This window comes from Andrena cerasifolii, chromosome 13 (genome assembly GCF_050908995.1).
Source record: "Andrena cerasifolii isolate SP2316 chromosome 13, iyAndCera1_principal, whole genome shotgun sequence".
Taxonomy (NCBI): Eukaryota; Metazoa; Arthropoda; class Insecta; order Hymenoptera; family Andrenidae; genus Andrena; species Andrena cerasifolii.
This window is the reverse complement of record NC_135130.1, coordinates 8,147,793-8,166,068: the sequence shown is the minus strand read 5'-3', so window position 1 is coordinate 8,166,068 and position 18,276 is coordinate 8,147,793. Positions and strand designations below refer to the sequence as shown.

Genomic DNA, 18,276 nt, shown 5'->3' with positions numbered 1-18,276 from the left:
CTTCACCAGTTAAGGATCGACTGTGCACATACAATGTTTATAACTGATTCTTCGCCTTCAGAAATGATAGAATTCTTTACTCTCTCGATCGCATAAAGTACCTATGTCCTTGCTTCGAAACATGCACCTTGGAGTTGAAGACTCTTTGGCGCAGTTCTGTTTCACGGAGACGTTGCTAAAAATGTCCGTTCCAGAAACGTCTGTCCGCGCGAGATAACGAGCTCGCGTCGCGTCCACCAAATCCCCGTGGACGACTAACAGCGAAGCGTCCACTCTGTGTAATCTTTAACCTCGGCGCGCATCGCTTAGCGTCATTTACGCAGTCATGGTGCCCGTCAGCCACCCCCGGCTTCTTCGTTTCCCTCGACAGCAGCTTAGAATATCCAAAAATCGGGCAGCGGAAAACGGGATGCTGAAAATAGGCCTACGAGGCGCTGTTTACTGGACTATTTATTCGTTCGTGCATGGGACGAACCCTCTAGTGTAATTACAGCAAAATAATACAGGATAGTAAACAGAGTAATTTACTACACGATGAAGGTAAACAATAAACGGAAAGAATAATTGTGAGAAACGTTGGAAAATCGAAGAAACACAAATTCAAACAAACGTGACTTTATTTTAAATGAAAAGCTCTGTCAAGTACCACATTTCCTGCAAATACACCAGGTGCCCTGATACTTCACACCAACCCTGACACTGTACTGAAAAATATAGCTGCACCACTCCAACTCTTCTGCAACTCCTGAAGAGTGTACAGGGTGGTCCATCAAAACCCGAGCACCCAAACACCTCAGGTGAGGTGTAAATCATTGCACTCTTTCGAAAGCCTCCGTCATTGGAAGACATCAAACAGAAAGCTCGCCACAGTAGGGTGTTCGATTAAAAGATCGCCCTCTGCTAAAGAGTCCTTTAAACGACTTATTGGCTCTCGACCTATTTCCTTAAAGGCTTCCACGCGATTTCCACCCCCCTCCCGTTCGATTCGTCCCTATTGTGCGCCGAGGGGAGCTTTGAGGTGTCCTCTCGCTAATTGACGATCCCCCAGGCGCGAAATTCTACCTCCTCCTCAGCTTCGGACGAGGGACGCCAGAGGGAGCTCGGTGTCCATCTTTTTAGCCAGCGTGGAGGATGTCCCTCAGCCTTTCTGCTTCTTCCAGTTTCACTCCGCAAGTTGGTCGCCTTGCTCTGGGAAATTCGGTCCAACGTCTCTTTGTGACCCCCCTCCCCTCAGCCTGTCTGCCCCCGAGGCTGCAGACTCCCACGCCTCCAGCTGCTCTGGCTATCGATTGCGAGCTGCCAGGGCCACGAAGACCCCTGGCTCCGGTTCGTTGTGCTAACTCGTTACCTCCGTGTTACCCTGCTCACGATTATACCGCCAACGCACCGTGGCTTACCACCCCCTCAGCCTGCTCCTTGTTTCTCCTCGACGCACGTAGCTGGGACTGTGGCACATTGGGGAAACTTCGCGAATTTATGGCCAAAACCACAAAAATAAATTTTTGATTTCGACAAAGTCAATGCAAATGTCAATTGAAGAACTAATATCAGTATCAAATGCCACCAATTTAACTGTTAAATGTTTTAATACAAAGCTCGTATACACTCGCAAATGTTTATGTTCGTGTGAGGTTAGACCGATCGCAAAGAATTAATCCAGATTTTCAGGTTGCTTCAAACACTTATAATTCTGTTATCCAAAGATCTGAAAATAATTTGAACGCATGGATTCACTTCCTGGTGGTGCATAAGATATCTTTTTATCCTCAAAATAATTGTGTTTCGGTTTTTAATACGTGATTTATACAATTTTTAAAGCAGTGTTTTAGAAATAACCTTTTCATGTAAGAATCAATTTTCAATACATAAAATAGTTATCAATCCCATAATATCCTGCAATATATTCAAAAATTTCATTTCTGTAGTTTTGGCCATAAGATCGCAAAATTTCCCCACCGTGTGTGGGCTTGAATTAGCAAATTGGCTGTAATTTAATGCGACGGAATTTTTTAAATTTTAGGGGAAAATTTACGGGGGTGGGGATGTTAGGGGATCTTCTAGGGGGTGGGTTTGTGGGACCAACATGTCTGAGAGACACGAAGTACCTTTAATTCAGAGCTACTTAGGAACATCGTGATTGTAGTTTAGTGGTATTTATTAGGGGCGCGGAATTTCGTTTCCTGGTGGATGGGAATGTTTCGAGCGACGGAGTCTTCTGCAGAGGATCCGCGAGACTTTTTCCCATGGTCGGAAAACCGTCGAACAGCGGCAGGTGGAAAGTTGCGTTTCGGAAATTTTCGTTACCGGGGATTAAAAGATGGAGCAGAAATGCCTGCTCTCGTGGACGCCTCTGCGCCCCTCGGCTCCCTCGTTCGCGCTTCAATCCCTCGTCCCCGTCCACGCTTTAATTCCCCCAGCTAAATTGGAAACTTTCTCCCCCGCCTGGCCCTTTTTGCCGCGCTAAATATCGGCTTTCGTTGCCACGGCTCGGTTTCTTCCCGCCTTTATCACCTCCCCTTTATTTCGCCACCATTGTGCTCGACTTCCTCGACGACTGGTGAAGCTTTCTTTTCCTCGGGGATCTAACGAGAGAGCCAGTTGGACCAGCGTCATCGCGCTGATTAAGTTCTGCGGGGGTAACCCCGGAGAATTCCTCGACGGTGATGCGCAGGATGGTGGGAGGATGCAGTTTAGAAATGTCAGAATCCTGGAACGGGCGAGGGCAGGGGTGGCGAGCGAAAGCAAAGGGGCGACGACAGCGCCATAACTCTGGTAGTATTAAAATACCAGGCCCCACTGTCTGCTAGAGTATCTGCTTACCAAGCAAACACCCCCTGCGTCGCGAGGCTCGCGTCATTCTAGCCTCTCTAGCTTGAATCACATGGGGGAAGACAATCTTTCGAAGTTTGCTCTGTAATATCACCCCAGCCCTCGCTCCGAAAACCCTCGGAAACTGGAGGGACTGTCGCTCTCCGGGTACGGTTTCCGAATTCGATCAGTGCGATTCTGTTTGGAAACTAGTGCTGCTGTTGAGTGACGAACACTGTGGGAGAGAATTTGCGCCAATTATTTTGTAACTGGGATGAAGTGGCCTTTTTCGAATTCTCTTTTACAAATTAGTTGGATAGGTTTAGTAACAGCCACTTGCTGTGCCTCGGGTTTCGATTACTTTTGCCACGAGGAACTTGTTTTCTGTACCATTTCCTGCAGTTTCGTGCGATAGAGACGTTACAGTGATAATTCGGAGGAGGAGATTGGGTAATCGAAGGTTATTTCACCTCGGTATTTGAGGTGTTTTCCCGTCTGGAGGTGGCGAGCTCGATCCCTTTCCGGTTACGGAGGAAATGAGGAAACTTACGGTGGAGGGTGGCGAGACGAAAACCGTGTGCCGTTTGGAAAATATATTTTCTCGTCGGGGTTATCGAGTTTCTACCATTCATTCCCGTTCGAATGCCCTCGCCTTGAAAAGCGTTCGTCGCGATGGGATTTACGGGGTGGACTGTTAGGGTGGAGAAGTTAAGGGGCACTTTATATCGCGAAAATTGCTGTTCCTAAATCCCGTTGGTTTGGGGCATTTTTAGACGAGGCACGTGTGCCTTGGCCGCTATGGATGCTGGTGATGGCAATATTTGAGGAAAGGTTGAAGAATTATAGTATCTACTTTTGCTTCTGGTCGACGATAATGCGATATAATTTTTGAAGCTTTGCATATTGGGAGGACGTAGTTGTTATGGATCCTTAGGAATCCTCAACTTGAGAATTTTCAACTTAGGAATCCATAACTTATGGATCCTTAACTTAGGAATTCTCAACTTAGGGATTCTTAACTTAGGAATCCCCAACTTAGGAATTCTTAACTTAGGAATTCTCAACTTAGGGATTCCCAACTTAGGAATTCTCAACTTAGGGATTCTTAACTTAGGAATTCTTAACTTAGGAATTCTCAACTTAGGGATTCCCAACTTAGGAATTCTTAACTTATGGATCCTTAACTTAGGAATTCTCAACTTAGGGATTCTTAACTTAGGAATTAGCAACTTAGGAATCCCCAACTTAGGAATCCCCAACTTAGGAATTCTTAACTTAGGAATTCTCAACTTAGGAATTCTTAACTTAGGAATTAGCAACTTAGGAATCCCCAACTTAGGAATTCTCAACTTAGGAATTCTTAACTTAGGAATTCTCAACTTAGGAACTCTTAACTTAGGAATTCTTAACTTAGGAATCCTCAACTTAGGGATTCCCCACTTAGGAATTCTTAACTTATGGTTCCTTAACTTAGGAATTCTCAACTTAGGAATTCTCAACTTAGGGATTCTTAGCTTAAGAATTAGCAACGTAAGGATCCTTAACTTAGGAATTCTGAACTTATGGATCCATAACTTAGAAATTCTCAACTTAGGGGTCCTTAACTTAGGAATTCTCAACTTATGGATCCTTAACTCAGGAATTTTCAATTTAGGGATCCCCAACTTAGGAATTCTGAACTTAGAAATCATCCAATTAAAAATCCTCAACATAGGATTCCTCCAAATCAGAGACACCAACACCGGTAACCCTCAAGCCCACCAAAACCCCTGAAACCCTTACTAGAAGCCCCGTCATCAAGCTCCAAACCCCAAAAATATCCACGAAAAGAGAAACAACCTCGATTAATCGTGTCACGGGACAACAACGATTCCAGCGGGGTGAATTTCAGGGGTCCGACTGAAAGTAGTAAATAAATCGTGGCGTTGTAAGGTCTGCTAAACGGGCCAGGTGTATTTATAGTCGCAGCTCTAGGGGCGGCGAGGGGACACGAGATAAGGAAGAGGGGGTGGTTTGCAGGAGGGTTTAAGGAGAGAGCAGAGGCAGCCTTTTTATCCTCGGAGGGCCGGGTACTGGTGGAGGAGCTTCTCGTTCGCAAATGAGGCACGAGCGTCGAGATAACGGGGGTTGGAAAAGCCGCGGGCCAGGCCACGGCCGGGGCCGTATATACGCGAATAAAGGGCGATCAAACGCGATAAAAACTCGGCTCGTGAACCGATAAGACCTAATTGAATGTTCCCTCTCGATTTTAGCCGGCCGTAAAGCTGGAAACTTCAGACGAACCGCCCTCCGACCGATAACCTCGTCGGCCAACCCCTCCGCGCGGCAACCCGCCGTTCGACACACATTTCGCTTTTGCCTAACCTACTTTGCGACACATCTACGCCCGTACACGGTTCCTTTTCCGAACTGCTGCGTAGGTATTCGCACGTTCCTTTCTCGGACACGACAATCATTCCCAAATTAAATGTCGGTTGAAGAATTTTTATACACGAATGAGGCATTGTGCTTAATTTCGTGTCAAGCTACTCTTCATATTTAACAAGATATTTTCCTTCAAATTTTTCATAAGCGAAGCAAAGTGTCTCGTCAACTATTACAGTCAGGACCAACAAGTGTTAATACAATTTTATGCAAAATTCGGTATTCTTTCGACATCGTCAAAACTCCTCGCAAGTTATTCCGGCATGGAACTTATAATTAGGCAACCCACTCCGAATTAACCTCTAAACCTGTTAGATTCTCGAATTGTTCGGTTGATAATGAGAATCTTTGATCGAGGCCTCGGGTAGCCCCGAAACGTTGCGTTTCTTTCATTAATTTCGACTGCGAGCTCACGGCACGAAGCACAAGAGACACGTCGACGCACGAAAGCTTAATTAACCTGCTGCGCTCGACGGCCACTCATAGGAGGTTAGGAACACCGAGCGCGCGCGCGCCCGCGATACTCGTAAGGGGGCCACGCTGCGGGTGTTATTTGAAATGCCCGTGGCGATAACTTTCCACGAGGAGAGTTTCTCGAGCCGTCGTAGTACATAAACGTCGCTAATAAAGGCCTCAAAGGACCAAGAAACCGGCAAGGATACTCGCGTAAGTCCACCCTTAATCCCTCTTCTTCCAGCTGGACTGGCAAGGAAGAGGTGGCGCGAGAGAGGGAAAGGAAAAACCCCGTTTACCGTGGGACACTTAGGATTACAAGCTCTCGAAAGCAGTCAACCCTGTCGACGCTGTTTTTTACGACGACGAGAGGAGAAAAAAAAGGCGTAGGAAATTGGACGGCTCGCTGACCGTGGAGAAATTCAAATCAGCTCTCGTTCGCGCCGTTTTCCGGCGAACTTGTCGCGACTGGTGGGGTCCCCGTGGCAGGAGGACGAAGAAGGGACTGTAATCGAGTGGAGTAGACAAATAACGGGAGACGATACCGGATTCGAGGAACCCATCGAAGGAATTTTCACTTAAACGCCTCTAACGCGGGGGAAGCTGTTTACCCTCGGCCACGAGGCGCTCGATGGGGGAAATCTCGAAGGGATTCCACGATCTTCGTGGACTCGATGGACCTGGCTGAAGGTCTCTCGAAACGCCCTGCTGGCTCTTGAGAGTCTTGGAAACGATGGAAACGTGATTGGAGGTGGATGTTCCTCGGGGTTCTTCAAGTTCGAGGGTGTAACACGGTGTTCGCCAGGAATTACAGAACATCCACTGCTACCATCACCTCTATTCCCCAGGAATATCATAATACATTTACCTGCACCACCCTTTGTACTCGGAGTCCCTTTTGAACCCCTTACAGCAACAAGGACGCCATTGCAGGGCGCACAGGAATATCCGAGCAACTCAAGGGACCAATTGGACACGTTCCCGCGGACCACCCTCTAGAACTACCATCCTAACAACCTCCAGCCGTCATACATCCATCAAAAACCACCAGCCCCGAATGCTTTCCAGCCGAGTACCGCGCCGAGGGAACAGACGGAGTCGTTCTTGCATCTTGCACGCGGAACGTGCTGGGAACCAATTACGCTAAAAGACGCCGTTAGAGGCTGGCTGCGAGCTCCTCCGGGGGTGGAGGAGGGTGGAAGTCAGGGGCCGAAAAGGGTGCAGGGATAGAGAAAATAAGGCGAAAGGGTCGATGGAAAGGAGGGGCTGCGAGGGGAGGCGACAACCATAGTCGGAGCTTCGTCATTATGAATTATCTATGTGGGAGTGACGCCTGCGCTTTTACACCGAGTAAAAGCGAATTTCACTGACGAATCGACAAACGCGGCACGCTGCCGTGGATCGAACGACCACCAAGCAGAAATGTCCCTTTCACGTGGCGCTGGGAGATCTCCTACGCGGGTTGCAGGCCTCAGGGGCGCGCTGGCGTTGCTCTCGCGTAAGCGTATAGCGTTGAGTCAACCTTGATAGGAACCGGGTGCTTGGGATCAGGTTCCTTAATGGATCATGTGCACCACTTAATTGGGGACGTTTCTAACAGAGGGTTTGAGATCCTTATACACCTCAACTTGGTAGTAGTAGTTACAGTGCAGTGCATAGAAGGGATATAGCGAGGTAAAAGCTGTGGGAGTCCCAGAGCTGACAGCTTTGAGGTTTTGGAGCAAGAACTCTGGGAAGCTTACCTCCCCAAAAAAACTCCAAACCTCTTGTTTCGAAACCTCAAAGGTGTAAACTTTGGGTCTCCTAAACTTTAGTACCTGGGATGGAGGTGGCGAGGTCTAAGCTGTGGAAGTCCCGAAGCCTCATAGTCCTCTAAACCCTTACTCCCTTGAGGTTTTGCAAGAAGAAGTCTCGAAAGCTTACGGCCCCAAAAATTCCAAACCTCTTGTTTCGAAACCTCAAAGGTCGAGTGGCTTTTACGACCTGGATATATTCTTCCCAGGTACTGTACCTTTGTCAATATTGACTCCCACACTTGCGCCGATTAGAGGTTTTTGTTGGATCCTATTATTTTCAGCGAGACCCATGGAATATCCACGTTTCACCCGGTAGAAGGCTTCCCTGATTAACTCCCGAGTAGATAACCGAAACGTGGTCGTTTATCAAGCCCCGTTCGCTCCAGAGCTCGACGAGGCCAAGGAATAGGTATTTATCGTGAATTGGATTCGGAGCGGATCGACGTTTAACTTTTCACGGTTCGGGGAAGCCTCGCCGGTCGAAGTAATTTCGTGAACGTCCCGCTCGCCGTGTTAACAGCTTCCGATAAATGTCCCCGTCTTTGTTGGCTGTTCCGGCTCGTTTTATGCCCGTCGATTCGTCAGCGAAACTCCCTCTCGCCCAGCTTTTATCGAGTGACTTTTAGAGACCCGTTCCACCGAAAGCTCCAATCATCCTAATCCCGCGCGTCCACTTTCGTCCAATTTCTGCATTCGTCTCGACCCGTCGCGGTTAATAACACGTTCGTCCCTAAATTACGCAAAGAAAGAACGAGGAACAAGCGGCACGAGATCCAATTATCCCTTTCCCTCGCTAATTTCGTCCTCTGTCTCCCGATTTCATAAATACAGGCTAGGTGAGCTAACCGCGAAGCCTCGTAGTCCTCTAAACCCTTTACCCACATCTGTCTACCTTGTTTCTAGCAGTGACACCTTTAAACACTGTGGTTGGCGTCGGCGCGTTTTCACGCCCAGGCTCTTTTTGTTGTCCTAGTGCCGCGGAATGTTTGCTCAAGGAAGAAGGGACATTTCTTTGAACCTGCCATTCAAACTGTTAAGCATTCCTTTGTTCTGACTACGTGCAGATTCAGAGTAGTGTGCAGCAGAGTGGTGTGTGTCAGGGACCAGCGCACATGACCGGTGCATCGATTCGTAGCGGTTGGAAAGAACTTTCTTTGAAACTCCCTCGCAACTTGCCACTTACCTGAGCAGTGGTGGTGTCGCGGCAGCCTTCAACTTCCCACAGCGGCCTCGCGATGCATTTCAGTCCTCGAGCAACTTTTCTCCACTTCTTCTCCGATTCGCTTTGAAACCTCTCGCAGAAGATCGTCCTTATCGAGCTGGCGCCTCCAGCGATCCCTCCTCCAAGGGAACCACTCAGGGTGACCTCCTCCGCGGGCTAACTCGGAGCACTACTCGACGGAACGAACAACGGGTTCTCGAAGAGGTTCCCGAAGAGTACGCAGTCTTTTAACGCGCAGTGCGAGCACCTCTTCCTGCGGACGCTCGCCCCGCACAGGCAAACAGTGGCGAACAGCCCCGTTTCCTCCAGTTCCACCTTCCGTTTCCTGCCTTCCCTGGAGGACGCCTGAGAGCCAGCCTCTACATTGATCCCCGAGCACGTCCCTGTCATTTGCTACTTATTAACACGATCTCCTCGAGGAGGCAGTAGGAACCACCAGCTTCCATGGAGTGACCAGTGTCTTCCTTCGTCTGTTAGGAACAGTTAACGGAAAGCGACTGTCCGCTGTGACAGTCCGCCCCTATTGGAGCGGCATGGACGATGCTCGAGTGGAGGAGGTCCAGCCTCAAGCCAGACCTAACCGAGAAGCTCCGTCGTGCTGGTCACGTTTTCTCGAGCTGCGCCGTCCCAGCATCCTCGGCGTGGTGGCGCGTGGCGGCGACGAGCCTGCTCCGTCTGTACGCGGCCGTGCACCCCCGGATGGACGTCGATCAGGACATCTGGTCGACGAGGGTTAGGTCGCGCCGGCGGTATCGACGCGTTCCGACGAGTGGAGGCGAGGCTGGAGGTGAAACGGCGTCCGTCGAGTGCCGTGGGAACTGTGTGCCGTCCATAAAGAGCGTCGCCGGCACGGACGCACCCCGTAGACGGTGCGAGCAGCGCGCAGGAGCGGTGGTCGGGTTGCCTGCGCGCAGGCGTCGCCTCGTGCGGTCCGACCGCCGCATGAAGGAACGCCGCAGCACCGTCCCCACCCGCTGCGCTCCCGTCCCTCCTCCAGCGACGCTACCCACCGATCTTCTGCCCCCTCCGACTGCCCTGGCCGAGCGCGGAGACGTCGAAGGCCGAGGCCACGCGATCTCGCGATCTCCACCACGAGATATCGCTGTTGCTCGATGATTCGGGTCGTTAGGCTAGTTGGGGAATCGCCTTGTTGCGGACGCAGGTGTATTGGGTATAGGTACCTTTTAACGAGCTCGATTGATAGTTGCTGTCCCTATTGCGGGTAACGGGTACTGGTAGCAGAGGATGATGGAGAGTACAGCTTCTTTATTGTCGCCTTTGGAACTTGTCAAAGGCTTCCGCGATTCTAGCCTCTTCCATTTCCCTCCCTAGTGGAATTTCCCTGGGCGACGAACGAGTGTTGTAAGAAACCTCCCTGTTGCTGTTTGCGTAACAGAGGTCTCCGTCAACAGCGCCGATGGAGTCGTTAATAATTCACGTTGCGGAACTCCTTGCCGAGCCGATATCCTCGGTCGACTCCGCGCCGTTCGAAGTTTCTCGGGGAAGATAATCTGGCTAACGAACGAGCGAGCTAAGAAGATTTTACTGCGGAATCTTGGAGGAACTCTCGTAAAACGCCTGGATCATTTTAACTGCCGCGGTTGGGAGAAGCCGCGATGACTTTACTTCGAGCGATATTTCGACATTCATCCACGAACCTCACCCTTTAACAGGGTTGCCGCGTGAAATATGCAGGAGTTGCAGCGCGTCGTCCTCTTTCACCGTCGCGGAGGACACTTCTCGCGATCCGGTCGCATAAATCGAGGCTCGGCCCTCGTATTTCGTCGCCTCCACATCGCTTCCTATCAACGCTCAGACCTCGCGCCATCGCGCTCCTGAGATATTCCATGAATAAAACGCAACAGCCTCAGACTCACCGTACGTCGGCGAGATCGCAGAGCACCGCGGAGATCGGGCTCGGTCACCTGTCGCACCGGAATATATATCTGACCGTGCGCACGAACGCGCGCACCTTCGCGATCACCTCCTCCTGCATCAGGTTGAAGCACATCGCGATCAACGCCATACCTGCAACATAACTCTCAAAATGTTAATCATAAGATGTTCTTCCGACGTTGAATGCCTCTATTACAAGCAGTTGTACAAAAAAAGTTAATAAAGAAACTTGATTAGACGATGTCCTCGTTTATTGCGCGTCCGAGCGAGCCACGTGGCGCACTATAACCGGGGAGGGTGCGATAACCGCGAAATTTTGCACACAGCTACTGCGGACAATTGTTGATTGTATTTTTAAGTCACTGGACGTCTCTGAGGACTACAGCGTGACCCTGTGATTTGTGATTCTCAGTAGCAGCGCGTCTATTTGGAGACTGAAATGGGACAGTCCGCCCGGCTGCACGAAGCCCAGGATCGCGTTACGCAGTCGTTCAATAAAACGGATCGACGGGAACAGTGCAGAGTGGTTTTGTCCGCTGGCGAGCTGGCTACCTCGCCACCCACACGCTCGGGGCCGATCTAAATAGAATTATTAACGCGCGTGTGGGAGCTCAGCTCGCGATTCCGTTACGGTGGCATGGATAGAAGGGTTCCAGCCGCTTCGAGCCAGAGACGTCGCAAACGAAGGGTCGGAAGGTCATAAGTTACGGCTGCTATCCCTAGGGAGAGCTCCAGCTAGTCGTGGACCACAGGTTCAGTCTGGGTCGACGGGAAACTAGACACTCTAATTACCCACCATCCCAATTACACCTGGGAGGATAATATTCCTCAGAATATGGAACAATCTAGCCAGCGTTGCGATGAAAATAAATTGACAATGCCCGTGAAAAATAGTAGGAATAGAGGAGGCTCCCTAGCAGCGCGAGTCCAGTGAAACGACCCCCTTAAAGCCGGCAGAAACCACCCCGTTCCGCGCGTCCAGGGGACAATCGATATCGATGGCACCCTCGCGGATTCAAAAACTATCGATGAAGCGGTGCGGTGCCGCGCAGGTGTTGCACGTGCAAATGCTGGGCTCGTAATTGTTCCTTTGCCAGAGCGACAATCGGATTGCCGTGGATTTCCAGGGGGTGGTAGCGCAAAGTGGGCGGGCTTAATCGTTTTAAAAGAGCTCAACAGCTTCGATTCGTCGAACGAGTCCCCAGGTCCACTTCGAATAGACACGGCGTGATGTCGAGTTCTCTGGTAGCGTCCAGTAGCTGGGACATTCCATGCGAACTCGGACAGAAATAATTTTTTCTTAAAACTTCAATGTCTTCTCTATAAGCACCTGAAAGCTCATCTCCATCCGTTTACTACTTCCATAGCTATAATGTATTGAAAAAAAGTTAGCACTTCACTTTAAACAGCTGTAAAATAGTCATTTTTCAAAATTATAAAAAATCCTTTGAGGTACGTTTAAATATCAAATTTCAGCAATCTGCGAAAACTTACTCCGAAATCTGTCCGAGTTCGCATGGAATGTCCCAGCTGACAAACTCGACCTTTTTCCTTACCAATCGCTCCAACAGCTTCTTCAGACACCCCTGTTCTGGAGTATCGAGCGTGGGATCGACGGAGCTGCGAGTCTCCGCCAGCTTCTTGGTCCGTACGAAAAGTTTCGGGGGGGAGGGCGCAGTTTCGCGTCCCACTTAATAACCCCCCCCCCCCCCGGGGGGGGCAAAAGTGTCGCGAAGCGTGTCAAGGGGTTACCGAGATCGATTGCTTTTTAGCAGCTACCACCAGTTTCGTACACTTTGGGGCGAAAGTTGGACAACTACTTGGTTCTTTGGAAGCGGGGTTTTTGGAGGGCCATTTGATTGGATGAAGGTGGGAGGTTGTATCAGATATTGTTTGTTATCTTAGTGTACTTCTATTTCATAGTTGTAGGTGGATAAATCGTGACGGAGGTCTTCTTTTAGTAGTGGAATTTACAATTAGGGGTGGTTGGGACATGGCTGGATTTTAACTTGTGAAGTGGAAGCCTTGGGTTAGGTTCAAATGGAAGTATTTTAATTACCCCCGAGGATTTCAACTCACCAAGCATCAGGTACATGGAGCAGAAGATGAAGGATAAGTCGAGGCCCTGGGCCGCGTAGATCTTGTCCCCTGGGACGATATCGCCGAACCCTATGGTCGACAAGGAGACAAAGCAGAAGTAGGACCCATCCAGCATGTTCCACTCCTCCCATTCGGAGAACAGAATCGCTCCGCCCCAGATGTACCTGAAGGATCGTTGGAAACGAAGCTTTTTGAGAATCGAGCTCGCCAAAATGGCAGAGGTTTCATTCGTGCAATAATGGCCATAGGAATGAGAGGATGCAGAAGAGGACCAGTTGCTTCGCAAACATCTCGATTCGATCAAGTTTATCGAGTGCTAGGGGACTCACCCGACCATTATCGCGACGCAGAGGGTCAGAGGCACTGTGACACGTTGTGGATCGTAGGTGCTACTCTCGTCGTCGTCCTCGTCGTTTTCGTCGCTCTCCTTCATCCCCTCGCCACTTTCCAACGATTCCTTGTCCAGGCTGGACACTTCGATCTCCCATCCTTGCATGTTCACCAACTGTCGAGGGACATTTTATAAGAAAGCAACAAAAGCAAACACTGTCTCGTCCTTTTAAATAATTTCTACAATATTAATATAGAAAAAAAAGAAAATAAACGTTATGGTGCTTAAGGAGAGATATAGCTGTCTACTGCTATTAACCTCAAAAGAAAGTTTAAACCACTACTGTATAATCTTAAACACGATCTTAATCCTTCAGGTGCTTAGGCGCATACAGTGCATGCGTTGTGCGGGAAACGCCCATACGCGTTCTACGCCTATGGCCAAAAGATACGGCTGAAGGAGTCACGCACGTGGCGCACCGTGTACGTTCAAATTGCCAGCACTGGAAGGACTAAGAGCACTCGGCAACTCACTTGCCAGTGATTTCTTCTAATATCCACGCCATCGTACTGGCTGTCCCTCCTCGCCAATTCCCGCGGTCTCCTCCGGCACCTTGACAAAGGAACATTTTTACTTCGATTTCAACACCCTCGGTTAGGGTACCGCCCCTCGAGACCGATGAAAGAAGAGAAAGTCACCAACCTGCAGAGGCAGCAGCGGGCGTAGGTCCATTTGAAGCTCTTCGCGAGGATGTCGCCGATGTTACTGAGGTAGAGCAGGAAAAGTGGCATGCCTATTATGGCGTACACTATCGTCACCACTTTGCCCCATTTCGTTTTGGGGCAAATGTTCCCGTAACCTGCGAACCCAATCATTTTGAAACCTCCTTTGCACGCTTCACTGTTTCATCAAACATCATTGAAAGTGAAAATAAACTCGCCCCCTCTCTCCTTAAAAAAATTGCCTTTGATGTGCCTAGAGTAGTATCATTGGAAGCAAAATAATGGTCAAAAGAAAGTTTAAACATTAAAAGCTGACAAAATTAAGAGTTTCTGTCGACCGCTACTCCACTAACCTACTGCGCATGCGCCGTAGTTCTGTAATGGCGACCGCGCGCGGCCCTACTGACCCACGCGCGCCGGGTTGCCGTCCGCCCAGGCGCTTCGGACCCAAATCTTTAAACACTAATAACTAGAAAACGAAGCATCCACCGCAATTTCTTTACTCTTCATTTTCGCCTTATTTTGTCGCGCAGAATCTTCCACTCTATTTTCCACCATCTCTTGCCGAACAAATTAAATTTGACTCTGTACATTTTTCAATCCCGTGAAACTGGGGAGGCTGTGACCACCACTTGTACCAAAACGCTGCTGTTTACTCGGGATATTGCCATCGTTTTAATCGTGCCCCATGCTAAAAATCACCACACCGTTCACGCCACGGAACAGCGGTTCCCGATGGAGCGTGGCCGTGCGCAGCGTTAATTACCCAATCAGCCATGAGTTCGTCGACGGTCACCGCACGATCGATCCCTCGACGTTCGACGTCTCGGTACGATCGTAAAGATCGGGGATTCAAAAGTTTCTCCGATACCGCGGGAGATGATTTTCTTGCGAGAGGGCGGAGGGGTTTTTACGAGGTCGCCGCCCTTCGGGTACCGTACTCCCCCGATTTACGGATTCTAGTCGCTGGATTACGGGCGGGAATGGATCGTGAATATCGACGGGCGGCTGTTAAAAATTGTTTACACCCCACGCGAGTTCCCGCTTTAAGCGGCTCCCGTCCAGATTGCCGCTTCCATTAGTTAGGTATGCCGTTCCACCCCCAAGAGAGCCTCCTTCTCGATGGAACTAAGGCGAAACGAAGATAATCGGTTTCCCCCGGCTCCATACAGGCGTCTTGGAATACTTCAACAGGCTCTTGCTGAACCTTATCAAGTCAACGTACTCCAATTTAAGGATACTCTTCAGGTATGGAAGCAAATGGGCGCTCCATAAATTAGGGTCACTCTGGACATCGTTTTTAACAGGGAAAAACCCCAAAGTGAGTACATATGGTTTGTTACGGTTAATATGATTTTCCAAATTGTCTAGTTTATTATTTTTCGCGCGTCGCAGTCTAGTTTCTTTTTATTGTTATGGCGTGGCACCTTTGTTCACTCGCAAAAGGGCAATTGGCCTAGTTATGCAGAAAGCTATTACCCCCCAAAGTGACACGAAGTTCGTTAAACGAAGTGTGAGTCCCATAATTTTGTGATTTTTATTTTGCCAAAAATTACCAACTATGCATAACCTCGTAAATTAAAACGGTGAAAGTAGAATGACAGATTAAAATTTGTATGATCGAACTAAGGATTAGCGTACTCCCGACGATTTTCGAAAAAATAGCGAGCACAGGTGCGGGACCCACGAAATTCGTCGTACACCTATTGAAAATCCCTGCCCGTCGGTTGAATAAACGTTGCGCCCGGCCGGCAGATTCATTCTTCACCTCGAGGCCTGTTATTTTTAAATATTCGCGGCTGGCGTGGTCGCAATTAATAAACCAGCGGGGGGAACCGCGGCTTCGTTTCCCATTCGGCTGATTTTTCCGCCAAGTTCTCGTTGACTATTCGTGCGTCAGAAAACCGACGCAGCGCGTGTGTTCCGGTGAACGAAAGCATCGATATCGCGCGGTGGGAGCAGGGAAACGCCAGGCGAATCGGGCACGTGTGCAGCAATAAAACCCCCACGCTTGGATTATTTTCAACCCGACGTATTATAATTTATCGACTTCACGGGACGATGATTTATTTAACATCGTTTTTATACCCCCCTCCCCCCGATGATCGAAATTTCGGGGTACACTTGGTGCCCGAAAAAGGCAGTCAAGCGTACAACCAGTGCAACTCTGCCGAGTGCTGTCTTTCAGTCGATTCACCGAGCGAAATGGGTGTAGGAACTGTTTTATCTTGAAAATGCTTGGGGTCTGAGGATTATTGAGTTATTTTTTTAAGGCTCTTCTTGAAGCCCACGTTTCGCACGTGGGAACGCGGCTTTAGGTGACTAAGTGAGTTTTGCTCTTGAAGTGGGTTTAATTAGTAGGTTGAACGTTGCAATTTCACTATTCTTGGAGGTCACTTCTCGATACCCACGTTTCGCCACGTAGGATAGTGGCTTTAGGTGACTAAGTGATTTTGCTCTTGAATTGAGTTTAATTAGTAGGTTGAACGTTGAAATTTCACTATTCTTTGTGGGTCACTTTTCGAAGCTTACGTTTCGCCATGTAGGATAGTGGCTTTAGGTGACTAAGTGATTTTTGCTCTTGAGTTGAGTTTAATTAGTAGGTTGAACGTTGCAATTTCACTATTCTTGGAGGTCACTTCTCGATACCCACGTTCCGCCACGTAGGATAGTGGCTTTAGGTGACTAAGTGATTTTTGCTCTTGAATTGAGTTTAATTAGTAGGTTGCACGTTGCAATTTCACTATTCTTGGAGGTCACTTCTCGATACCCACGTTCCGCCACGTAGGATAGTGGCTTTAGGTGACTAAGTGATTTTTGCTCTTGAGTTGAGTTTAATTAGTAGGTTGAACGTTGCAATTTCACTATTCTTGGAGGTCACTTCTCGATACCCACGTTCCGCCACGTAGGATAGTGGCTTTAGGTGACTAAGTGATTTTTGCTCTTGAGTTGAGTTTAATTAGTAGGTTGAACGTTGCAATTTCACTATTCTTCGAGGTCACTTCTCGATACCCACGTTTCGCCACGTAGGATAGTGGCTTTAGGTGACTAAGTGATTTTTGCTCTTGAGTTGAGTTTAATTAGTAGGTTGAACGTTGCAATTTCACTATTCTTGGAGGTCACTTCTCGATACCCACGTTTCGCCACGTAGGATAGTGGCTTTAGGTGACTAAGTGATTTTTGCTCTTGAGTTGAGTTTAATTAGTAGGTTGAACGTTGCAATTTCACTATTCTTTGTGGATCACTTTTCGAAGCTTACGTTTCGCCATGTAGGATCGTGGCTTTAGGTTCGGAACCACGTGGGTTTGAATATTGTCACGTGGGAACGCGGATTTAGGTGATTGAATAATTTTTCCTCTTGAATTGAGTTTATTTAGCAGGTTCCCCGTTGCAATCTCATTATTCTCTGGGGTCATTTCCCGAAGCCCACGTTCACCACGTAGGATCGCGGCTTAAGGGAGTCCGAGTGATACCCAAAGAAGCTGTACTGTCTGGCAGCAACGCGAAATGCGTGGATCGTTTGATTATTAACGGGCATCGGATCGCGAAGACCCCGATGCAGGATTCGATTACACGGGTATCCCAGGATTATTAATAAATTACAGGCAAATAAAGCGGTTCAACCGCGAATCATCGGGCGCTCCCGCGATTAATCTTGATAATTGATTGGTCCACGGCGAAATTGCCAGCCGGGGAGTATAACGAGCGGGTGCATCCCGCCTCGCACCCTCCGCCTGCCAAGGGGATATCGGTTGCCGTACTTTTGGTTAATCGCCAATAATTCCTTGGCTACCGCGTCACTCCGTTCGCTAATGTCCTCCATCCGTCAACGGGCGTCGCGCGACAGTGATTACCAGCCCGCGAAGATCGCCGATGATTTATGCCACCCCCGGCGTAAGTTCTGGGAAACTTCTCCAAGTGACTCGCACGCTCTCTCGATTCGCGGCTTACCTTCGACGGATGGAAGGACGGCGAGGCGAGATTTCTTAGCGCTTAAGCGCGAGCTTCTGGGAAACGCCACCGTCAAATCGGTCTCACCTTTACGACCAATTCGGGAAACTCTGAACGCGTCAGAAAATGCTAAAGCCGTGGTGCAGAGTGCAAACTCCTCGGGCGTGGAAGCACGCTGACGCCTGACAAAGTGTTTAAGACATTCCTTTATCTACACCAAGTCCACTCTAGCATGCTACCATGCTATATATTATCCTACTTAAAGAAGCGACTCTGGGTCACTGTTGACCCACGCCACAGGGTCCCAAGAACTCTTCCCTCGAGTTCCTCAAGTAATAACACGTATCCAGTGACCTCCACGAAATCTTTCGATCCTCGAATCCTCTTGGGCCCGAATTTCAATGCGCTCGAAGCGGTTATCGCGGTGGAGTCGCAAGGGTCGGCCCCGCGAATCGATCTGGCCTGTCGACTAGCCGACCCTTTTAGGCTGATGCTGCTGGCCTGTAATCACGGTCGAGATAAAGTGGGTAGCTGGGTCTCGTCTCGAGCGAGAAGAGCGACCAGACGAGCCGA

General features: G+C 49.2%; 3 protein-coding genes across 5 annotated transcripts in view; 1 reads left to right on the top strand and 2 right to left on the bottom strand.

Moving 5' to 3' along the window:
- The window catches only part of LOC143376053 (potassium channel subfamily K member 18), a 20,521-nt gene extending 7,353 nt beyond the window's left edge, over positions 1–13,168 (bottom strand). Inside the window, exons 1-3 of one of the 2 annotated variants that reach the window (XM_076825871.1) lie at positions 13,029–13,168; positions 12,679–12,863; positions 10,581–10,731 (exon numbers count right to left, since the gene is read on the bottom strand). In XM_076825871.1, the coding sequence (XP_076681986.1) occupies positions 10,581–10,731; positions 12,679–12,830 (303 nt within the window). In that variant the 5' untranslated portion in view covers positions 12,831–12,863; positions 13,029–13,168. Of the gene's footprint in view, positions 1–8,664; positions 10,732–12,678; positions 12,864–13,028 lie in introns of those variants that run through there. The other variant, XM_076825872.1, reaches the window with a different exon arrangement.
- LOC143376056 (uncharacterized protein CG13380) overlaps positions 1–18,276 on the top strand; it is a 49,409-nt gene that overhangs the window by 13,388 nt on the left and 17,745 nt on the right. The gene's annotated exons all lie outside the window — the stretch shown is intronic.
- LOC143376009 (TWiK family of potassium channels protein 7) overlaps positions 13,025–18,276 on the bottom strand; it is an 11,076-nt gene continuing 5,824 nt past the window's right edge. Inside the window, exons 3-5 of the mRNA XM_076825790.1 lie at positions 13,733–13,889; positions 13,564–13,642; positions 13,025–13,204 (exon numbers count right to left, since the gene is read on the bottom strand). Of these exons, the coding sequence (XP_076681905.1) occupies positions 13,025–13,204; positions 13,564–13,642; positions 13,733–13,889 (416 nt within the window). The remainder of the gene's footprint in view (positions 13,205–13,563; positions 13,643–13,732; positions 13,890–18,276) is intronic.